Here is a 25,782-nt window from a genome sequence, read left to right on the forward strand (position 1 = left end):
GAAGACCCCTGATGTTGGAGAAGGAGACATGGTAGTAGGGGTCTACGTTGGAAGTTGGAGAACCGGGTTTAATCGTGTATTTTTTCTTGAAACTTGTCATGATGAAATTTTGGAATTTGTGGACTAGGTCGTCAGATTTACTTAGAGCAGGACAGAGAGGGGAAACTAAGAGAGAAAAAGAAACGAAGAATTTTTTTTTTTTTTTTGTAGCTAATGATAAGGTAAAGCCGTAACAATTACCCACTAGTATGGCATCGAGAGGCCCCACCAGAAGCTACTGCATGGTCCAGATTCCATTCACCAAATGGCAATACAGCAGCCCCAGTACTTTGCACCTGCTGATAGGACAGCCTCCTTAGTGGTTAATCCAAGGTTCGGGTCCCTGACTATCAGGCGGATAACGTCAGCCCAGACGAAACGTTTACCTCCAGCACCCTTACTAGTGACATGGCTACAAGGATAGATATAGAAACAGAAAATTTCCACCAACTCTGCCAACTGTTCGCGCAAAATACTGCCAACCTAGAAAACAGCTTTTTCTTCTCCCTTTGTCAGAAAAATCACTCATTAAAAAATGAGGACTGAGGGACAAATAAAAATAATTGTAAAATTAAAATGTAAACTGTGAAGATTATTTGATAATTTTAAGATTGAAATTAAAATAATTCTAAAATTAAAATGTAAACTGTGAAGATTATTTGATAATTGTAAGGTTTAAATTAAAATAATTGTAAAATTAAATTATAAAATGTGAAGATTATTTGATAATTGTAAGATTGAAATTAAAATAATTGTAACATTAAAATGTAAACTGTGAAGATTATTTGATAATTGTAAGATTGAAATTAAAATAATTGTAAAATTAAAATGTAAACTGTGCAGGTTATTTGATAATTTAAAGGTTTAAATGAAAATAATTGGAAAATTAAAATGTAAACTGTGAAGATTATTTGATAATTGTAAGATTGGAATTAAAATAATTGTAAAATTAAAATGTAAACTGTGAAGATTATTTAATAATTGTAAGACTGAAATTTAAATAATTGTAAAATTAAAATGAAAACTGAAGATTACTTGATAATTGTAAGATTGAAATTAAATTAATTGTAAAATTAAAATGTAAACTGTTCAGGTTATTTGATAATTTAAAGGTTGAAATTAAAATAATTGTAAAATTAAAATGTAAACTGTGAAGATTATTTGATAATTGTAAGATTGAAATTAAAATAATTGTAAAATTAAAATGAAAACTGAAGATTATTTGATAATTGTAAGATTGGAATTAAAATAATTGTAAAATTAAAATGAAAACTGAAGATTATGTGATAATTGTAAGATTGAAATTAAAATAATTGTAAAATTAAAATGGAAACTGAAGATTATTTGATAATTGTAAGGTTGAAATTAATATAATTGTAAAATTAAAATGGAAACTGTGAAGATTATTTGATTATTGTAAGGTTGAAATTAAAATAATTGTAAAATTAAAATGAAAACTGTGAAGATTATTTGATAATTGTAAGATTGAAATTAAAATAATTGTAAAATGGAAATTAAAACTGAAGATTATTTGATAATTGTAATGTTGAAATCAAAATAATTGTAAAATTAAAATGTAAACTGTGAAGATTATTTGATAATTGTAAGGTTGAAATTAAAATAATTCTAAAATTAAAATGTAAACTGTGAAGATTATTTGATAATTGTAAGATTGAAATTAAAATAATTGTAAAATTTAAATGAAAACTTTGAAGATTATTTGATAATTGTAAGGTTGAAATTAAAATAATTGTAAAATTAAAATGTAAACTGTGAAGATTATTTGATAATTGTAAGGTTGAAATTAAAATAATTCTAAAATTAAAATGTAAACTGTGAAGATTATTTATAATTGTAAGATTGAAATTAAAATAATTGTAAAATTTAAATGAAAACTTTGAAGATTATTTGATAATTGTAAGATTAAAATATTTGTAAAATTGAAATGAAAACTGTGAAGATTATTTGATAATTGTTAGGTTTAAATGAAAATAATTGTAAAATTAAAATGTAAACTGTGAAGATTATTTAATAATTGTAAGACTGAAATTAAAATAATTGTAAAATCAAAATGTAAATTATGAAGATTATTTATAATTGTAAGATTGAAATTAAAATATTGTTAAAATTTAAATGAAAACTGTGAAGATTATTTGATAATTGTAAGATTAAAACTAAAATAATTGTAAAATTAAAATGAAAACTGTGAAGATTATTTGATAATTGTTAGGTTTAAATTAAATTAATTGTAAAATTGAAATAAAAACTGAAGATTATTTGATAATTGTAAGGTTGAAATTAAAATAATTGTAAAATTAAAATGTAAACTGTGAATATTATTTGATAATTGTAAGGTTGAAATTAAAATAATTGTAAAATTAAAATGTAAACTCTGAAGATTATTTGATAATTGTAAGATTGAAATTAAAATAATTGTAAAATTGAAATGAAAACTGAAGATTATGTGATAATGGTAAGGTTTAAATCAAAATAATTGTAAAATTAGAATGTAAACTGTGAAGATTATTTGATAATTGTAAGGTTAAAATTAAAATGTAAACTGTGAAGATTATTTGATAATTGTAAGGTTAAAATTAAAATGTAAACTGTGAAGATTATTTGATAATTGTAAAATCGAAATTAAAATGTAAACTTTGAAGATTATTTGATAATTGTAAAATTGAAATTACAATGTAAACACATAATACAAATGTACAGAAAAAATAACAACAAGTCTACACACAATAAATTGCATATGAAAATAAAAAGAACTTTCTTGTTTTCGATTTCTTTATATCTTCTGAAAAATCTTTTAAAGAATGATAAAATGGTATATTCTTACAATGAAGACATACCTGAAGTTGTATCCTTCAGAAGTGTTTGTCCTCACATTATTATCCAATCTTTTGAAACTATACTTTGGCAGACAAGTGGATTCTTCAAAGTCCAGGTTGCAGTTCCAAGTGATTTGGATTTGGATGGAAGCTCCCTGAATTAAGAAATATTTTTAAAAATATGGAAAATTAGGGGAAACTTTAAATACGACGGGATTTTAAAATTGAAGGCAACCAAAGTAAAATTTGCTATAGCTAATTAAGTACATAAATCAATGGCAACCTTTCCAATGACGTGTTTTTAGAATAACTTAATTTTTCATGATATGACAATTCACTTAGTTTCAAATATAATTACTTTTTATTCAAAAGTTTACATATTTTCTAATTGCTCAAAAGTTTCTCAGGGTCAAAAATAAATTTGATGTTTTTCTACTAATTCTACTATTTTTTTTCACTAAGCAGAAATTCACTGGATTTTAGTAATTTATGTTATTGAAATTTTGATTGAAAAAAATAACAGATTTCCAACAATAAAAAAAAGTAGATGCTGAGATCCGCGATTGCTTTCTTCTTGAGGTATATATTTTTATTTTGGGAAAATTACAAAACAAAATATTAGCCTAAAGGCCCTTAAAAATTGGGGAAGGTGGTCTATGGTCATCCTTGTCACTGTAGCTTGTCCTAGCTAAAGTTTTCATTCACCACAATACTGCAAACACACTGGAGGTTATAGTATGTTTATTTGGGTTTTTTCTTTTTTTTCAAGAAAATGTGTATATGTATATTTTATGTAAAAAATACAAATCTGTAGAAGGTCGATTTATTGAAATTTCATTGGTGTATGGTGGGGGAATAAAGGCCAAAAAAACGAAGTTTGAGTTAGTTTAAAAATTCAAATGCCAAAAACATAAAAATCTGAGATGATATACATTTGAAGGCAATGGGGAAAAAAAGGAGAAATCAAGCAGTTGTAAGCATTAGAAAGCAAAAGAAAAATGCAAAAAAGCACCTCTTACCAATTTATTGAGTTCTTCAAATTTGTGGTTGGTGAAATTAACAATCTGTGCCAGAAGAAATATAGGGCAGAACTTGAGAATTGGATCAGTGGGATTGAAACGGCATCGCTTTAAGTCACTGCCCAAAATGTTAGATCTGAAACGGCAGAAAATGTCTGAAAAGGTGACTTTTAATCTTGCCGTGTAATAAACAGAATAGAAGAAGGGCACAGAAAAAGATCATATTTCTTTAGGTTTGATTTGTTCTGCTTTTAATTGAAGGAAAAGTGTTACTTGACTGGGGCAATTTTAAGCATTAATTATTTCTGGGAGTTGATTATCCTGCATAAAAAACGAGTTTGTTTCTAATTTGTGTGGCAGGAAAGTAAGTAATCATAGACTAATATAAAAACAAACAAAATGGCCATTTAATGAAAAAAGATGAAATAATTGGTTTAACATTTTCACTCTACTTTGAAAAGATGATAAAGCGATCAGACATTTTAACTCAATCTTGGAAAATGATGAAAGCGATTGGAAATTTTAACTCAACCTTTGAATAAATGAAAAAGCAATTGGACATTTTAAATCAACCTTGGAATAGATGAAAAAGTGATGGAACATAAAAACTCAACCTTTGAATAGATGAAAAAGTGATTGGACAATTAAAATCAACCGCTGGAAAACCATTAAAGCGATTGGATATTTTAACTCAACAACCTTTAGAAAAGATGAAGTGATTGAACATTTTAACTCAAACTTTTAATAGATGAAGAAGCGAATGGACATTTCAACTCAATCTTAGAATAGATGAAAAAGCGATTTGACATTTTCTCAACCGTTAAATAGATGAAAAAGCAATTGGATATCTATACATATATATAAAATGCAAAATGTGTGTTAGTGCGTGTACTTTTTCTGTATGTCTGCAGAAGACTTTTTCCGGGGCTTACTCCTTCTTAAAACTTTTTATATGCTGTCTAAATCATAATATCTATGACTGAAGAACGGGGGTCCAGTCTATCTTTAATTTGCCCAACTTTTACGTGCTATTTTCGAGATATTTTTCAATCACTGCATCTTTGTTACACATTTCAGTATAAAAAAAGTGAATGATGGGGTAGGGGAATGCAAATCAAGTCAAGGTCAAACATCACGCGACTTAACTTTCTCGTACCTGTCAATTTCACTTTATAAACATTAAATTAAGACAGCTTTCACTTCCTCTCCTCTGGGTTTTTTCCCTTTTGTTTCCACCTTTGCGTCAAGTTTTTGGGTTCGAGCCTACCTTCCTACTAAAACTTTTTTCTTTTACACCTCCAAACACCTGGTCAACGTTTATTGTTTTAAACAGGGTTGTTTTGATCTATCCCCCCCCCAACACACACACCTCCAAACACACGGGCAACGCTGGGTATCCCCCCCCCCCACTTTAATTCCAACTTTGCCTCAATGGTTCGGGTTCGATCCTCATACTCACCTACCAAAACTTTTTTTTATTTTAAACCCCCACTCCCGGAGTTTTGATTTACCCAAAACACCCGGGCATCGCCGGGTACCCCCCCCCGCTAGTCTTTAATATAAATCTCACCTGTCTGTTTAAATGTATGTCTAAAACTTTCGACAGAGGTGACAGATTTTCATGAGATCAGTATCATTTTGAAGCTCGGGCGACAAATCAAAAAATTGGCTAAAAACATTAATTCCTTCACCCTCAACTGGGCAGTTTTCTGCAAGGATGGGCCGATTTTTTGTGAGGCATTTTTACAAGTCATTGTATCGGTTGGATTTGCCTAATTTTAACGTTCCTGATCTTTCTTTAGATAATCATAACACAGAACATTCACTTAGGGTAAATCCAAAAGTTTATTTACAAAGGGTACAATACGAGAGTTTATCTTGTTCAGTGTCTTTGAACTCTCTAATCCCAGAGGAGTATATCTAAAATGTCTATCTTATTGTCTGGAGGGGTACTAGGTCATTCCATTATAACATCTTCCCCCAAGCTAAATTCTTCCCTAGACTATGGCATTACCATTTAGTTTTTTTTTTTTTGTTTTTTTTTAAGCTTGAATCAAAGTGTTCATCCCTTTTCCTTTTACTTCTTACAGTTTGCATTTGTGAATTCTTCGATTTTGGAGAGAGACTAATTTTTGTAGTTACTGATACTTCATTGTTGTTCGCAGGTCCAATTTGGAAAGTGTTTTACAACACTTCCATTAGTAGCTCTCAGTTTTCGACCGTTTCCATGTATCTTGGTCTCAATTAGTTTATATGTCTTTTATGGAAAAATGTGCATCCTTTTATGATAAAGACTATTCTCCCAATTCTTTTTGAGACTATTCCATTTTTCAAAAAAATATTTCCTGCTCAATAGCTTTTAAAGCTTTATCACCATCCTTATACGTCCTGTACTTTGCATTATCTTTAATAATGTTTTCCCCTTTTTTTTCTTGGAATTAATTGGTCAAACACAGAACATACTTTTCTGGCAAACATTTCAGCTGGTGATAAATTTGCATTAGTATTCGGGTTTGGCATTATTTTATAAATTGTTAGGAATTTTTTAATACTCTTTTTTTTGTGTCAATGTTATTCTTTTTTAATGCGCTTTTGAAGGTATCAACAAACCTTTCTGCTTGCCCGTTAGACCAAGGGTTATAAATTGGTATGTGTTCCATGGCCAGTGATTCACAGTAATTCTTAAATTCTTGTCCTGTGAACATGGTATCATTGTAACTAACAATTATTTTTGCTACTCCAAAATGAACAAATACCTCGTTTAATGCCTTTATAGTGTTTGCAGCTATGGAGTGTTTGTATTTATAAATTTACGGCCATTTTGAAAAACTATCCAGGATTACCAGGTAATAATATCCTTTCAGTGGTCCTGTGTAATCTATATGAATGCGTGTCCAGGATACATCTGTTTTTGGCCAAGGTTGCATCCTCATAGGTGGAGCTTTTGCTGCTAGTTGGCAACCTTTGCATAATTTTATCCTTTTTTTCTATATTCTGGTCCATTTTAGGCTAGTATGTATATCCTCTCATCTATCTGCATACATTAGAGTTTTGTCACAAATTGAAAACAGAAACATTTTCATCCTTTTTTCTTCTTTTCGGTTTGCCTTATTTTTTTATCTTGTTAATATATTTATCTATTTTCGCAGCTTTTTTTTTCTTCCAGTGTTACAGTTAGTTCTTTAACAATATTTATTAGTATATCTGTTAGTTCATTTTCTTCTTTTAGTGTTGCTATCACTGTTTCTCCGAGCAATTCCATTTTACTTTGAATCAATCTGGACAGACCATCTGCATGTGCAATTTCGTTAGATGGTAAGTGTTGCATTTTAAAATTGTAGTTGAGCAAAATAATGCGCCATTGCTGCAATCTGTTTGCAGCATGGGTAGGAACACCCATTTGGAACCAAAAATCGACAGTAATGGTTTATGGTCCGTTCGCAAAACAAATGATCTTCCATGGATGAATCTATCAAATTTTTTCATAGCGTACACAATAGCCAGACCTTTGTCAATCTGACGGTAATTTCTTTCTGCAGGTAATAAAACCCTTGAGGAATGGGTAATTGGTTTCATAAACCCATCATCTTATCTGTGAAGAAGCATGGCTCCTAAACTGTATTTGCTTGCATCTGTTGCTACAATTAACTCCTTCTTCAGATTATAATGTGCTAAAGCTAAATCAGATAACAAACACCTTTTTTTTTTTATTTCTTTGGAATGCCTCCTCACTTTCTTTTGTCCAGTGCCATTTTTCATTCTTCTTCAATAATTCATTCAACGGTGCCCTTAATTCATGCATATTTGGGATATAAGGATTATAGTAGTTTGCTAGACCCAAGAATGACTATAATTTCACAAATTGTCTGGTCTAGGCATGTTTGAATTGAAATATTGAATAGATGAAAAAGAGATTGGACATTTGAATTGAAATATTGAATAGATGAAAAAGCGATTGGATATTTTAAGTCAACCTTTGAAAAGATTAAAAAACGATTGAACTTATTAACTCAATCTCTTGATGAATATACTAGCAACTGACCAGCTTTACTCAACCTTCTAATAGTCGAAAAACAGATTGGACATTTAAACTCAACCTTTGAATAGATGAAAAAGCAATTGCAAAGTTTAACTCCACCTTTGAATGGATCAATTGGCCATTTTTACTCAACCATTAAATATCAAAAAGTAATTGGAGATTTCAACTCAACCTTTGACTAAGCGATTGGATATTTCAAGTCAAGTTTTGTATAGATGAAAATGCGATGGGCCCTTTTAAGCCAACTTTTGAATAGAGGAAAAGCAACGGCACATTTAAACTTAACTTTTGAATAGATGAAAAGCAATTGGACATTAAAACTCAACTTTTGAATGGATGAAACAGCATTTTAACTCAAGCTTTGAATAGATGAAAAAGCGGTTATACATTTTAACTCAACATTTGAATAGATTAAAAAAGCGATTTGACATGTATACTCAATATTGTTACTACATGAAAAAGAGATTAGATATTTTAACTCAACATTTGAAATGCTAAAAAACGACTGCACATTGAATCATAAGCTTTGAATAGATGAAAACCGATTAGACATTTCAACTCAACATTTGAATAGATGAAAAAGAGATTGGACATATTTACTCGACCTTTGAATAGATGAAACAGATATTGGATATTTTAATCTTATCTTTTAATAGGTGAAAAAGCGATTGGACAATTTAATTCAACATTTGAATAGTTGAAAAGGGATTAGATATTTTAACTACATATTTGAAGTGATGAAAAAGCGATTGGACATTTTTACTCAAAATTTTCATAGAGGACAAACGCCTGCACTTTTTTACTCAAAAGCATTTTACATTTGAATGAAGAAAAAGCGATTGAAAATTTTTACTCGATAAAAAAAAGATTGGACATTTAAACTAAACCTTTGGAAAAATGAAAAAGCAACTGGACTGTTTGAATGTATGAAACATTAATTGGTCAGATTATCTCAACCATTAATATATGAGAAAGCGATGTGAGATTTAAACTCATCCTTTGAATAATAAAAAAGGCAAATGGACATTTAAACTCAATCTTTGAATAGAAGAAAAAGCGATTGGACATTTTAACTCCACATTTTAATAGATGAAAGAGCAAGTACACATGTTTATTCAGAATTTAAATAGATCGAAACGATTTTTTACATTTTACCTCAAACTTCAAAAAGATGGAACAGCGATTGGACATATATACTCAGCATTTAAATAGATGAAGAAGCGATTGCACATTATAACTCAAGTTAAAATTTTCAATCGTTTTTTCATCTACTAAAATAGTGAATAAAAATATTTAAAAATAGATAAAAAAAAAAGTGATTGGACACGTTACCTCAACCTTTGAATAGATTAAACAATAAAATGGACATCATAACTAAACATTTGAATAGATAAACAAGAGATTTGATATTTTAACAAAAATTATTGTAGAGATAAATAAGAGATTGGACATTTGAATTGAAATATTGAATAGATGAATAAGAGATTGGATATTTGGATTTAAATATTAAATAGATGAAAAAGAGATTGGAATTTTGATTTGAAATATTGAATCTATGAAAAAAAGATTGGACATTTCAATTAAAATATTGAATAGATGTACAGGAGATTGGAGATTTGAATTGAAATATTGAATAGATGAAAAAGAGATTGGACATTTGAATTGAAATATTGAATAGATGAATAACAGATTGGATATTTGAATTGAAATATTGAATAGATGAAAAACAGATATGACATTTGAATTGCAATATTGAATAGATGAATAACAGATTGGACATTTGAATTGAAATATTGAATAGATGAATAAGAGATGGGACATTTAATTTGAAATATTGCATTGATGAATAACCGATTCGACATTTGAATTGAAATATTGAATAGATGAAAAAGAGATATGACATTTGAATTGAAATATTGAATAGATGAATAACAGATTGGACATTTGAATTGAAATATTGAATAGATGAATAAGAGATTAAACAGTTTAATTGCAATATTTAGTAGATGAATAACATATTGGACATTTGAATACAAATATTGAATAGATGAATAAGAGATTGGACATTTGAATTGAAATATTGCATTGATGAATAACAGATTCGACATTTGAATTGAAATATTGAATAGATGACAAAGAGATTATACATTTGAACTGAAATATTAAAGAGATGAAAAAGTGATTTGACATTTGAATTGAAATATTGAATAGATGACAAAGTGATTGGACATGTGAATTTAAATATTGAACAGATGAATAAGGGATTATACATTTGCATTGAAATATTGAATAGATGAATAAGTGATTGGACATTTGAATTAAAATATTAAATGGATAAAAAAGTGATTGGACATTTGAATTGAAATATTGAATAAATGAATAAGAGATTGGACATTTGAATTGAAATATTGAATCTATGAAAAAGAGATTAGACATTTGAATTGAAATATTGAATAAATGAAAAAGAGATTGTACATTTGAATTGAAATATTGATTAGAGGAAAAAGGGATTGGACATTTGAATTGAAATATTGAATAGAGGAAAAAGAGATTGGACATTTGTATTGAAATATTGAATAGATTAATAAGAGATTGGACATTTGAATTTTAATATTGAATAGATGAATAAGAGATTGGACATTTGAATTGAAATATTGAATAGATGAATAACAGATTGGACATTTGAATTGAAATATTGAATAGATGAAAAAGAGATATGACATTTGAATTGCAATATTGAATAGATGAATAACAGATTGGACATTTGAATTGAAATATTGAATAGATGAATAAGAGATTGGACATTGGAATTGAAATATTGATTAGATGAAACAGAGATTGGACATTTGAATTAAAATATTGAATGACAGATTGGACATTTGAATTGGAATATGTAATAGATGAATAAGAGATTGGACATTTGAACTGAAATATTAAACAGATGAATGAGAGATTGGACATTTTAATTGAAATATTGAATAGATGAATAAGAGATTGGATATTTGAATTGAAATATTAAATAGATAAAAAAGAGATTGGACATTTGAATTAAAACATTCGAAAGATGAATAATAGATTTGACAATTGAATTGGAATATTGAACAGATGAATTAGAGATTGGACATTTAAATTGAAATATTGAATAGATGAAACAGAGATTGGACATTTCAATTGGAATATTAAATAGATGAAAAAGCGATTTGACATTTTAATTGAAATATTGAATAGATGAAAAAGACATTGGACGTTTGAATTGAAATATTGAATAGATGAAAAAGAGTTTGGACATTTGAATTGATATATTGAATTGATGAAAAAGGGATGTGACATTTGAATTGGCATATTGAATAGATGAAAAAGAGATTGGACATTTGAATTGAAATGTTGAATAGATGAACAAGAGATTGGACATTTGAATGTGAATATTGAATAGATGAACAAGAGATGTGACATTTGAATTGAAATATTTAATAGATGAAAAGGAGATTGGACATTTGAATTGAAATATTGAATAGATGAATACGAGATAGGACATGTGAATTAGATTATGTAATAGATGAAAAAGAGATTGGACATGTGAATTGAAATATTGCATAGAGAAATAACGTATTGGACATTTAAATTGAAATATTGAAAAGCAATACGAGATTGGACATTTGAATTGAAATATTGAATAGATGAATAACAGATTTGCCATTTGAATTGAAATATTGAATAGATGAAAAAGAGATGTGATATTTGAATTGGAATATTGAATAGATGAAAAAGAGATTGGACATTTGAATTGGAATATTGAATGGATGAAAAAGAGATTGGACATTTGAATTGAAACATTGAATAGATGAAAAAGAGATGTGACATTTTAATTGAAATATTGAATAGATGAAAAAGAGATTGGACATTTCAATACAAATATTGAATAGATGAACAAGATATGTGATATTTGAATTGGAATATTGAATAGATGAAAAAGAGATGTGATATTTGAATTGGAATATTGAATAGATTAAAAAAAGATTGGACATTACAATTGGAATATTGAATAGATGAAAAAGAGATTGGACATTTGAATTAAAATATTGAATAGATGAAAAAGAGATTGGACATTTGAATTGAAATATTGAATAAATGAAAAAGAGATTGGACATTAGAATTAAAATAATGAATAGATCAATATGAGATTGGACATTTGACTTGACATATTGAATAGATGAAAAAGAGATGTGATATTTGAATTGGAATATTGAATAGATGAAAAAGAGATTGGACATTTCAATTGGAATATTGAATAGATTAAAAAGAGATTGGACATTTGAATTGCAATATTGAATAGATGAAAAAGAGATGTGACATTTGAATTGCAATATTGAATGGATGAAAAAGAGATTGGACATTTGAATCGGAATATTGAATAGATGAACAAGAGATGTGACATTTGAATTGAAATATTTAATAGATGAAAAGGAGATTGGACATTTGAATTGAAATATTGAATAGAAGAATAAGAGATTGGACATTTGAATAGAAATATTGAATAGTTGAATAAGAGATTGGACATTTGAATTGAAATATTGAATAGATGAATAAGGGATTGTGACATTTGACTTGAAATATTGAATAGATGAATAACAGATTGGACATTTGAATTGAAATATGAATTAGATTGTAAAGAGATTGGACATTTAGAATGAAAAATTGAATAGATGAATAAGAGACTGGACATTTGAATTGAAATATTGAATAGATTAAAAAGAGTTTATACATGTGAATTGAAATATTGAATCTATGAAAAAGAGTTTGGACATTTGAATTGAAATATTGAATAGAAGAATAAGAGATTGGACATTTGAATAGAAATATTGAATAGTTGAATAAGAGATTGGACATTTGAATTGGAATATGTAAAAGATAGAGTAGAGATTGGACATTTCACCTGAAATATTAAACAGATGAACAAGGGATTGGACATTGTAATTGAAATATTGAATAGATGAATAAGAGATTGGATATTTAATGTAAATATTGAAGAGATACAAAAGAAATTGGACATTTGAATTGAAATATTCGAAAGATTAATAACAGATTTGATATTTGAATTGAAATATTGAACAGATGAATTAGAGCTTGGAGATTTAAATTGAAATATTGAATAGATGAAACAGAGATTGGACATTTCAATTGGAATATAAAATAGATGAAAAAGAGATTTGACATTTTAAATGAAATATTGAATTGATGAAAAAGAGATTTGACATTTTAATTGAAATATTGAATAGATGAAAAAGAGATTGGACATTTGAATTGAAATATGTAATGGATGAAAAAGAGATTGGACATTTGAGTTGAAATATTGAATATATGAATAACAGATTGGACATTTGAATTGAAATATTGACTGGATGAAAAAGAGATTGGACATTTAAATTGAAATATTGAATAGATGAAACAGAGATTAGACATTTCAATTGAAATATTGAATATATGAATAAGAGATTGGACATTTGAATTGGATAAGTAAATACATAAAAAAGAGATTGGACATTTGAATTGAAATATTGAATAGATGAATAAGAGATGGGACATTTGAATTGAAATATTGAATAGACGAAAAAGAGTTTGGACATTTGAATTGAAATATTGAATAGAAGCATAAGAGATTGGACATTTGAATAGAAATATTGAATAGTTCAATAAGAGATTGGACATTTGAATTGGAATATGTAAAAGATGAAGTAGAGATTGGACATTGGACCTGAAATATTAAACAGATGAATAAGGGATTGGACATTGTAATTGAAATATTGACTAGATGAATAAGAGATTGGATATTTAATTGAAATATTGAATAGATACACAAGAAATTGGACATTTGAATTGAAATATTGAATAGATGAAAAAGAGATTGGACATTTGAATTGAAATATGTAATGAATGAAAAAGAGATTGGACATTTGAATTGAAATATTGAATAGATGAAAAAGAGATTGGACATTTGAATTGAAATATGTATTGGATGAAAAAGAGATTGGACATTTGAGTTGAAATATTGAATATATAAATAACAGATTGGACATTTGAATTGAAATATTGAATGGATGAAAAAGAGATTGGACATTTAAATTGAAATATTGAATAGATGAAACAAAGATTAGACATTTCAATTGAAATATTGAATATATGAATAAGAGATTGGACATTTGAATTGGATAAGTAAATACATAAAAAAGAGATTGGACATTTGAATTGAAATATTGAATAGATGAATAACAGATTGAACATTTCAATTGAAATATTGAATAGATGAATAAAAGATGGGACATTTGAATTGAAATATTGAATAGATGAACAAGAGATTGGACATTTAGATTGAAATATTGAATAGATGAAAAAGATATGTGACATTTGAATTGAAATATTGAATAGTTGAATAAGAGATTGGACATTTAAATAGACGTATTGAATAGATGAAAAAGAGATTGGACATTTGAATTGACATATTGAATAGATGAAAAAGAGATTGGACATTTGAATTGAAATACTTAATCGATGAAAAAGAGTTTGGACATTTGACTTGAAATATTGAATAGAAGAATAAGAGATTGGACATTTGAATTGAAATATTAAATAGATGAAAAAGAGATTGGACATTTGAATTGAATTATTTAATAGATGAAAAAGAGATTGGACATTTAAAATGCAATATGTAATAGATGAAAAAGAGATTGGACATTTGAATTGCAATATTGAATAGATGAAAAAGTGATTGGGCATTTGATTTGAAATATTGAATAGATGAAAAAGTGATTGGACATTGTAATTGAAATATTGAATAGATGAAAAAGAGATTGGACATTTGAATAGAAATATTGATTAGATGAATAAGAGATTGGACATTTGAATTGCAATATTGAACAGGGAAATTAGAGATTTGACATTTGAATTGAAATATTGAATAGATTAAATAGAGATTGGACATTTGAATTGAAATATTAAATAGATGAAAAAGAGATTGGACATTTGAATTGAAATATTGAATAGATGAAATAGAGATTGGACATTTGAATTTAAATATTAAATAGATGAAAAAGAGATTGGACATTTGAATTAAAATATTGAATAGATGAAATAGAGATTGGACATTTGAATTGAAATATTAAATAGATGAAAAAGAGATTGGACATTTGAATTGAAATATTGAATAGATGAAATAGAGATTGGACATTTAAATTGAAATATTAAATAGATGAAATAGAGATTGGACATTTGAATTGAAATGTTGAATATAAGAATACGAAATCGGACATTTCAATCGAAATATTGAATGGATGAAAAAGAGATTGGACATTTGAATTGAAATATTGAATAGATGAATAAGAGATTGGACATTTGAATTGAAATATTAAATAGATGAAATAGAGATTGGAGATTTGAATTGAAATATTAAATAAATGAAAAAGAGATTGGACATTTGAATTGAAATATGGAATAGATGAAATAGAGATTAGACATTTGAATTGAAATATTGAATAGATGAAAAAGAGATTGGACATTTGAATTGAAATATTGAATAGATGAATAGGAGATTGGACATTTGAATTGAAATATTGAATAGATGAAAAAGAGATTGGACATTTGAATTGAAATATTGTAATAGATGAAATAGAGATTGGACATTTGAATTGAAATATTGAATAGATGAAATAGAGATTGGACATTTGAATTGAAATATTGAATAGATGAAAAAGAGATTGGACATTTGAATTGAAATGTTGAATAGATGAAATAGAGATTGGACATTTGAATTGAAATATTGAATAGATGAAAAAGAGATTGGACATTTGAATTGAAATATTAAATAGATGAAATAGAGATTGGACATTTGAATTGAAATATTAAATAGATGAAATAGAGATTAGACATTTGAATTGAAATATTAAATAGATGAAATAGAGATTGGACATTTGAATTTAAATATTAAATAGATGAAAAAGAGATTGGACATTTGAATTGAAATATTGAATAGATGAAATAGAGATTGGACATTTGAATTGAAATATTAAATAGATGAAAAAGAGATTGGACATTTGACTTGAAATATTGAATATATGAAATAGAGATTGGACATTTGAATTGAAATATTAAATAGATGAAATAGAGATTGGACATTTGAATTGAAATGTTGAATATAAGAATAAGAAATCGGTCATTTCAATCGAAATATTGAATGGATGAAAAAGAGATTGGACATTATAATTTAAATATTGAATAGATGAATAAGAGATTGGACATTTGAATTGAAATATTAAATAGATGAAATAGAGATTGGACATTTGAATTGAAATATTAAATAAATGAAAAAGAGATTGGACATTTGAATTGAAATATTGAATAGATGAAATAGAGATTGGACATTTGAATTGAAATATTGAATAGATGAAAAAGAGATTGGACATTTGAATTGAAATAGTGAATAGATGAATATGAGATTGGACATTTGAATTGAAATATGTAATAGATGAAAAAGAGATTGGACATTTGAATTGAAATATTGTAATAGATGAAATAGAGATTGGACATTTGAATTGAAATATTGAATAGATGAAATAGAGATTGGACATTTGAATTGAAATATTGAATAGATGAAAAAGAGATTGGACATTTGAATTGAAATGTTTAATAGATAAAATAGAGATTGGACATTTGAATTGAAATATTGAATAGATGAAAAAGAGATTGGACATTTGAATTGAAATATTAAATAGATGAAATAGAGATTGGACATTTGAATTGAAATGTTGAATATAAGAATAAGAAATCGGACATTTCAATCGAAATATTGAATGGATGAGAAAGAGATTGGACATTTGAATTGAAATATTGAATAAATGAAAAAGAGATTGGACATTTGAATTGAAATATTAAATAGATGAAATAGAGATTGGAAATTTGAATTTAAATGTTGAATATAAGAATGAGAAATCGGACATTTCAATCGAAATATTGAATGGATGAAAAAGAGATTGGACATTTGAATTGAAATATTGAATAAATGAAAAAGAGATTGGACATTTGAATTGAAATATTAAATAGATGAAATAGAGATTGGACATTTGAATTGAAATGTTGAATATAAGAATAAGAAATCGGACATTTCAATCAAAATATTGAATAGATGAAAAACAGATTGGACATTTGAATTTAAATATTGAATAGATGAATAAGAGATTGGACATTTGAATTGAAATATTAAATAGATGAAATAGAGATTGGACATTTGAATTGAAATATTAAATAAATGAAAAAGAGATTGGACATTTGAATTGAAATATTGAATAGATGAAAAAGAGATTGGACATTTGAATTGAAATATTGAATAGATGAAAAAGAGATTGGACATTTGAATTGAAATATTGAATAGATGAAAAAGAGATTGGACATTTGAATTGAAATATTAAATAAATGAAAAAGAGATTGGACATTTTAATTGAAATGTTGAATATAAGAATAAGAAATCGGACATTTCAATCGAAATATTGAATGGATGAAAAAGAGATTGGACATTTGAATTTAAATATTGAATAGATGAATAAGAGATTGGACATTTGAATTGAAATATTAAATAGATGAAATAGAGATTGGACATTTGAATTGAAATATTAAATAAATGAAAAAGAGATTGGACATTTGAATTGAAATATTGAATAGATGAAAAAGAGATTGGACATTTGAATTGAAATATTGAATAGATGAAAAAGAGATTGGACATTTGAATTGAAATATTGAATAGATGAAAAAGAGATTGGACATTTGAATTGAAATATTGAATAGATGAAAAAGAGATTGGACATTTGAATTGAAATATTGAATAGATGAAAAAGAGATTGGACATTTGAATTGAAATATTGAATAAATGAAATAGTGATTGGACATTTGAATTGAAATATTAAATAAATGAAAAAGAGATTGGACATTTGAATTGGAATGTTGAATATAAGCATAAGAAATCGGACATTTCAATCGAAATATTGAATGGATGACAAAGACATTGGACATTTGAATTTAAATATTGAATAGATGAATAAGAGATTGGACATTTGAATTGAAATATTAAATAGATGAAATAGAGATTGGACATTTGAATTGAAATATTAAATAAATGAAAAAGAGATTGGACATTTGAATTGAAATATTGAATAGATGAAAAAGAGATTGGACATTTGAATTGAAATATTGAATAGATGAAAAAGAGATTGGACATTTGAATTGAAATATTGAATAGATGAAAAAGAGATTGGACATTTGAATTGAAATATTGAATAGATGAAAAAGAGATTGGACATTTGAATTGAAATATTGAATAGATGAAAAAGAGATTGGACATTTGAATTGAAATATTGAATAGATGAAATAGAGATTGGACATTTGAATTGAAATATTAAATAGATGAAAAAGAGATTGGACATTTGAATTGAAATATTAAATAAATGAAAAAGAGATTGGACATTTTAATTGAAATGTTGAATATAAGAATAAGAAATCGGACATTTCAATCGAAATATTAAATAGATGAATAAGAGATTGGAAATTTGAATAGAAATATTGAATAGTTGAATAAGAGATTGGACATTTGAATTGGATTATGTAATAGATGAAAAAGAGATTAGACATTTGAATTGAAATATTGAATAAATGAATAAGGGATTGTGACATTTGAATTTAAATATTGAATAGATGAATAAGAGATTGGATAGTTTAATTAAAATATTGAATAGATGAATAAGAGATTGGACATTTGAATTGAAATATTGAATAGATGAATAAGAGATTGGACATTTGAATTGAAATATTGACTAGATGAATAAGAGATTAAACAGTTTAATTGCAATATTTAGTAGATGAATAACATATTGGACATTTGAATACAAATATTGAATAGATGAATAAGAGATTGGACATTTGAATTGAAATATTGAACAGAGGAATTAGTGATTGGACATTTGAATTGAAAGATTGAATAGATGAAAAACAGATTGGACATTTGAATTGAAATATTGAATTGATAAAATAAAGATATGACATATAATTGAAATATTGAATGGATGAATATCACATTGGACATTTGAATTGGAATATTGAATAGAGTAAAAAGCGATTGGACATTTGAATTTAATTTTAATTGGAATATGTAATCAAGGAATAAGAGATTGGACATTTTTATTGAAATATTTAATAGATTAATAAGAGATCTGATATTTTAATTGAAATATTGACTAAATTAATTGAAATATTGAATGGATGAAAAAGTGATTGGACATTTGAATTGAAATATTGACTAAATTAAAAAGAGATTGCATATTAAATTGAAATATTGAATAGATGAAAAAGAGATGTGACATTTGAATAGAAATATTGAATAGTTGAATAAGAGATTGAGCATTTGAATTGGATTATGTAATAGATGAAAAAGAGATTAGACATTTGAATTGAAATATTGAATAGATGAATAAGGGATTGTGACATTTTAATTCAAATTTTGAATCTATGAAAAAGAGATTGGACATTTGAATTTAAATATTGAATCTATGAAAAAGAGATTGGACATTTGAATTGAAATATTGATTAGATGAAAAAGAGATTGGACATTTGAATTGAAATATTGATTAGATAAAAAAGAGATTGGACATTTGAATTGAAACATTGAATAGATGAATAAGAGATTGGACATTTGAATTGAAATATTGGAAAGATGAATAACAGATTTGACATTTTAATTGAAATATTGAACAGATGAATTAGAGCTAGGACATGTAAATGGAAATATTGAATATATGAAAAAGAGAATGGACATTTGAATTGAAATATTGAATAGATGAAAAAAAGATTGGACATTTGAATTGAAATATTGATTAGATGAAAAAGGGATGGGACATTTGAATTGAAATATTGAATGGATGGAAAAGTGGTTGGATACTTAAATTGGAATATTGAATGGATGAAAAAGTGATTGGACATTTGAATTGGAATATTGAATAGATGAAAAAGAGATTGGACATTTCAATTGGAATATTGAATAGATGAAAAAGAGATTTGACATTTTAATTGAAATATTGAATAGATGAAAAAGAGTTTGGACATTTGAATTGAAATATTGGATGGATGAAAAAGTGATTGGACATTTGAATTGAAATATTGAATAGACGAATAAGAGATTGGATACTTAAATTGAAATATTGAATAGATGAAAAAGAGATTGCACATTTGAACTGAAATATTGATAGATGAATAAGAGATTGGACGTTTTAATTGGATTATGTAATAGATGAAAAAGAAATTGGACATTTGAATTGAAATGTTGCATAGATGAGTAAGGGATTGGACATTTGAATTGAAATATTGAATAGATGAAAAAGAGATTGGACATTTGAATTGAAATATTGAATAGATGAAAAAGAGATTGGATATTTGAATTGAAATATTGAATAGAAGAATAAGAGATTGGACATTTGAATTGAAATATTGAATAGAAGAAAAAGAGATTGGACATTTGAATTGAAATATTGGAAAGATGAAAAAGAGATTGGACATTTGAATTGAAATATTGAATAGATGAATAAGAGATTGGACATTTGAATTGAAATATTGAATAGATGAATAAGAGGTTGGACATTTGAATTGAAATATTGAATAGATGAATAAGAGATTGGACATTTGAATTGAAATATTGAATAGATGAATAAGAGATTGGACATTTGAATTGAAATATTGAATAGATGAAAAAGACATTGGACATTTGAATTGAAATCTTGAACAGATGAATTAGAGCTTGGACATTTAAATATAAATATTTAATAGATGAAAAAGAGATTGGACATTTCAATTGGAATATTGAATAGATGAAAAAGAGATTGGACATTTGAATTAAATTATTGAATAGATGAAAAAGGGATTGGACATTTTAATTGTAATATTGAATAGATGAAAAAGAGTTTGGACATTTGAATTGAAATATTGAATGTATGAAAAAGTGATTGGATGCTTAAATATGAATATTGAATGGATGAAAAAGTGATTGGACATTTGAATTTAAATATTAAATAGATGAAAAAGAGATTGGACATTTCAATTGGATTATTGAATAGATGAAAAAGAGATTTGACATTTAAATTGAAATATTTAATAGATGAAAAATAGATCGGACATTTGAATTGAAATATTGAATAGATGAATTGGGCATTTGAATTGAAATATTGAATAGATTTAAAAGAGATTGGACATTTGAATTGAAATATTGAATAGATGAAAAATAGATTTGACATTTAAATTGAAATATTGAATAGATAAAAAAGAGATTGGACATTTGAATTGAAATATTGAATAGATGAATCACAGATTGGACATTTGAATTGAAATATTGAATAGATGAATAAGAGATTGGACATTTGAATCGGAATATGTGATAGATGAAAAAGAGATTGGATATTTAAATGTAAATAGTTGATAGATGAACAAGAGATTGGACATTTTAATTGAAATATTGAATAGATGAATAAGAGATTGGACATTTGAATTGAAATATTGAATAGATGAAAAAGAGATTGGACATTTGAATTGAAATATTGAATAGATGTATGAGAGATTGGACATTTGATTTGAAATATGGAATAGATGAAATAGAGATTATACATTTGAATTGAAATATTGAATAGATGAAAAAGAGATTGGACATTTGAATTGAAATATTGAATAGATTAAAAAGAGATTGGACATCTGAATTGAAATATTTAATATATGAATAACAGATTGGACATTTGAATTGAAATATTGAATAGATTAATAACAGATTGGACATTTGAATTTAAATATTGAATAGATGAAAAAGAGATTGGACATCTGAATTTAAATATTGAATAGATGATTGAGAGATTGGACATTTGACTTGAAATATTGAATAGATGAATAACAGATGGGACATTTGAATTGAAATATTGAATATTTGAATAAGAGATTGGATATGTGATTAAAAATATTGAATTTATGAATAGTAGATTGGACATTAAAACTCAACATTTAAATAGACGACAAGGCGATTGAATATTTTTACTCCACACTGAATAGATGAAAAAGAGATGTGACATTTTAACTCAATATTTGAATATATTAAAAGGCGATTGAACATTTTTACTCCATTTTTTAATAGATGAAACAAAGCTGTGACATTTAAACTGAACATTTGAATAGACGAAAGGGCGATTGAACATTTTTACTCAACATTTGAATAGATGAACAAGAGATGTGACATTTTAACAACATTTCAATTGACGAACAGGCGATTGAAAATTTAACTCAACATTTGAATATATGAAAAAGAAATGTGACATTTTAACTCCACATTGAATTGAGGAAACAAAGATGTGACATTTTAACTCAACCTTTGAATAGATGAAAATGCGATGTGACATTTTTACTCACAATTTAAGAGACGAAAAGCGATTGAACATGTTAACTCAATATTTGAATAGACGACAGAGAGATGTGACACTTTAACTCAACATTTGAATAGACGAAAAGGCGATTGAACATTTTTACTCCACATTGAATAGATGCAACTTAGATGTGACATTTTAACTCAACATTTGAATGGACGAAAAGGTGATTGAACATTTTTACTCCACATTTAATAGATGAAAAAGAAATGTGAGATTTTAACTCAACATTTCAATAGATGAAAAGGCGATTGAACATTTTTACTCAACATTTGAGTAGATGAAACAAAGATGTGACATTTTAACTATACATTTCAATAGATGAAAAAGAGATGTGACATTTTTACTCAACATTTGAATAGATCAAAAAGAGATGTGATATTTTACCTCAACATTTGAATAGACGAAAAGGCGATTGGACATTTTTACTCAACATTTGAATAGATGAAAAAGATATCTGACATTTTAACTCACCATTGGAATAGACGAAAGGGCGATTGAAAATGTGTACTTAACATTGAATAGATGAAACAAAGATGTGACATTTGAACTCAACATTTGAATACACGAAAAGGCGGTTGAACAGTTTTACTCAGCATTTGAATAGATGAAAAAGAGATGTGACATTTTAACTCAACATTTGAATATACGAAAAGGCGATTGAACATTTTTACTCAACATTTAATAGAGGAAACAAAGATGTGACATTTTAACTCAACATTTGAATAGATGAAAAAGAGATGACATTTTAACTCAACATTTGAATAGACGAAAAGGCGATTGAACATTTTTACTCAACATTTAATAGAGGAAACAAAGATGTGACATTTTAACTCAACATTTGAATAGATGAAAAAGAGATGACATTTTAACTCAACATTTGAATATACGAAAAGGCGATTGAACATTTTTACTCAACATTTAATAGAGGAAACATAGATGTGACATTTTAACTATACATTTCAATAGGTGAAAAGGCGGTTGAACATTTTTACTACACATTAAATAGATGACAAGAAGATGTGACATTTTAACTGAACATTTGAATAGACAAAAACTTGATTGAACATTTTTACTCCAAATTGAATAGATGAAACAAAGATGTGAAATTTTAACTCAACATTTTAATAGATGAAAAAACTGTGACATTTTAACTCAACATTTTAATAGATGAAAAAGAGATGTGACATTTTAACTCAACATTTTAATAGATGAAAAAACTGTGACATTTTAACTCAACATTTGAATAGACGAAAAGGCGATTGAACATTTTTACTCCACATTTTAATAAATGAAAAAGAGATGTGACATTTTAACTCAACATTTGAATATACGAAAAGACGATTGAACATTTTTACTCAACATTTGAATAGATGAAAAAGAGATATGATATTTTAACGCAACATTTGAATAGACCAAAGGGCGATTGAACATTTTTACTTAACATTTGAATAGATAAAACAAAGATGTGACATTTTAACTCAACATTTCAATAGATGAAAATGCGATATGACATTTTAACTCAACATTTAAATAGACGAAAAGGCGATTTAACATTTTCACTTAACATTTGGATAGATGAAACAGAGATGTGACATTTTAACTCCATATTTGAATAGACGAAAAGGCGATTGAACATTTTTACTCAACATTTGAATAGATGAAACAAAGATGTGACATTTTAACTCCATATTTGAATAGACGAAAAGGCGATTGAACATTTTTACTCAACATTTGAATAGATGAAACAAAGATGTGACATTTTAACTCCATATTTGAATAGACGAAAAGGCGATTGAACATTTTTACTCAACATTTGAATAGATGAAACAAAGATGTGACATTTTAACTCCATATTTGAATAGACGAAAAGGCGATTGAACATTTTTACTCAACATTTGAATAGATGAAACAAAGATGTGACATTTTAACTCCATATTTGAATAGACGAAAAGGCGATTGAACATTTTTACTCAACATTTGAATAGATGAAACAAAGATGTGACATTTTAACTCCATATTTGAATAGACGAAAAGGCGATTGAACATTTTTACTCAACATTTGAATAGATGAAACAAAGATGTGACATTTTAACTCCATATTTGAATAGACGAAAAGGCGATTGAACATTTTTACTCAACATTTGAATAGATGAAACAAAGATGTGACATTTTAACTCCATATTTGAATAGACGAAAAGGCGATTGAACATTTTTACTCAACATTTGAATAGATGAAACAAAGATGTGACATTTTAACTCCATATTTGAATAGACGAAAAGGCGATTCAACATTTTTACTCAACATTTGAATAGATGAAACAAAGATGTGACATTTTAACTCCATATTTGAATAGACGAAAAGGCGATTCAACATTTTTACTCAACATTTGAATAGATGAAACAAAGATGTGACATTTTAACTCCATATTTGAATAGACGAAAAGGCGATTGAACATTTTTACTCAACATTTGAATAGATGAAACAAAGATGTGACATTTTAACTCCATATTTGAATAGACGAAAAGGCGATTGAACATTTTTACTCAACATTTGAATAGATGAAACAAGGATGTGACATTTTAACTCCATATTTGAATAGACGAAAAGGCGATTCAACATTTTTACTCAACATTTGAATAGATGAAACAAAGATGTGACATTTTAACTCCATATTTGAATAGACGAAAAGGCGATTCAACATTTTTACTCAACATTTGAATAGATGAAACAAAGATGTGACATTTTAACTCCATATTTGAATAGACGAAAAGGCGATTGAACATTTTTACTCAACATTTGAATAGATGAAACAAAGATGTGACATTTTAACTCCATATTTGAATAGACGAAAAGGCGATTCAACATTTTTACTCAACATTTGAATAGATGAAACAAAGATGTGACATTTTAACTCCATATTTTAATAGACGAAAAGGCGATTGAACATTTTTACTCAACATTTGAATAGATGAAACAAAGATGTGACATTTTAACTCCATATTTGAATAGACGAAAAGGCGATTGAACATTTTTACTCAACATTTGAATAGATGAAACAAAGATGTGACATTTTAACTCCATATTTGAATAGACGAAAAGGCGATTGAACATTTTTACTCAACATTTGAATAGATGAAACAAAGATGTGACATTTTAACTCCATATTTGAATAGACGAAAAGGCGATTGAACATTTTTACTCAACATTTGAATAGATGAAACAAAGATGTGACATTTTAACTCCATATTTGAATAGACGAAAAGGCGATTGAACATTTTTACTCAACATTTGAATAGATGAAACAAAGATGTGACATTTTAACTCCATATTTGAATAGACGAAAAGGCGATTGAACATTTTTACT

General features: G+C 26.8%; 1 protein-coding gene across 17 annotated transcripts in view; it reads right to left on the minus strand.

Moving 5' to 3' along the window:
• Positions 1–25,782, minus strand: part of LOC145242419 (P2X purinoceptor 4-like) — a 691,075-nt gene that overhangs the window by 125,147 nt on the left and 540,146 nt on the right. For 13 of the 17 annotated variants that reach the window (XR_013862728.1, XM_080105461.1, XM_080105470.1 and 10 more), the window contains 2 exons: positions 3,893–4,028; positions 2,895–3,028 (listed from right to left, as the gene is read on the minus strand). Coding sequence is in view for 16 of the 17 variants with exons in the window: in XM_080105461.1 (XP_079961587.1) it covers positions 2,895–3,028; positions 3,893–4,028 (270 nt within the window). In the remaining variant the exon portion in view is untranslated. The remainder of the gene's footprint in view (positions 1–2,894; positions 3,029–3,892; positions 4,029–25,782) is intronic. The other 4 variants (XM_080105465.1, XM_080105467.1, XM_080105466.1 and 1 more) reach the window with 1 other exon arrangement.

The sequence above is a fragment of the Euprymna scolopes genome, chromosome 21, assembly GCF_053919585.1.
Source record: "Euprymna scolopes isolate OS-2025 chromosome 21, ASM5391958v1, whole genome shotgun sequence".
NCBI classification, from domain to species: Eukaryota; Metazoa; Mollusca; class Cephalopoda; order Sepiida; family Sepiolidae; genus Euprymna; species Euprymna scolopes.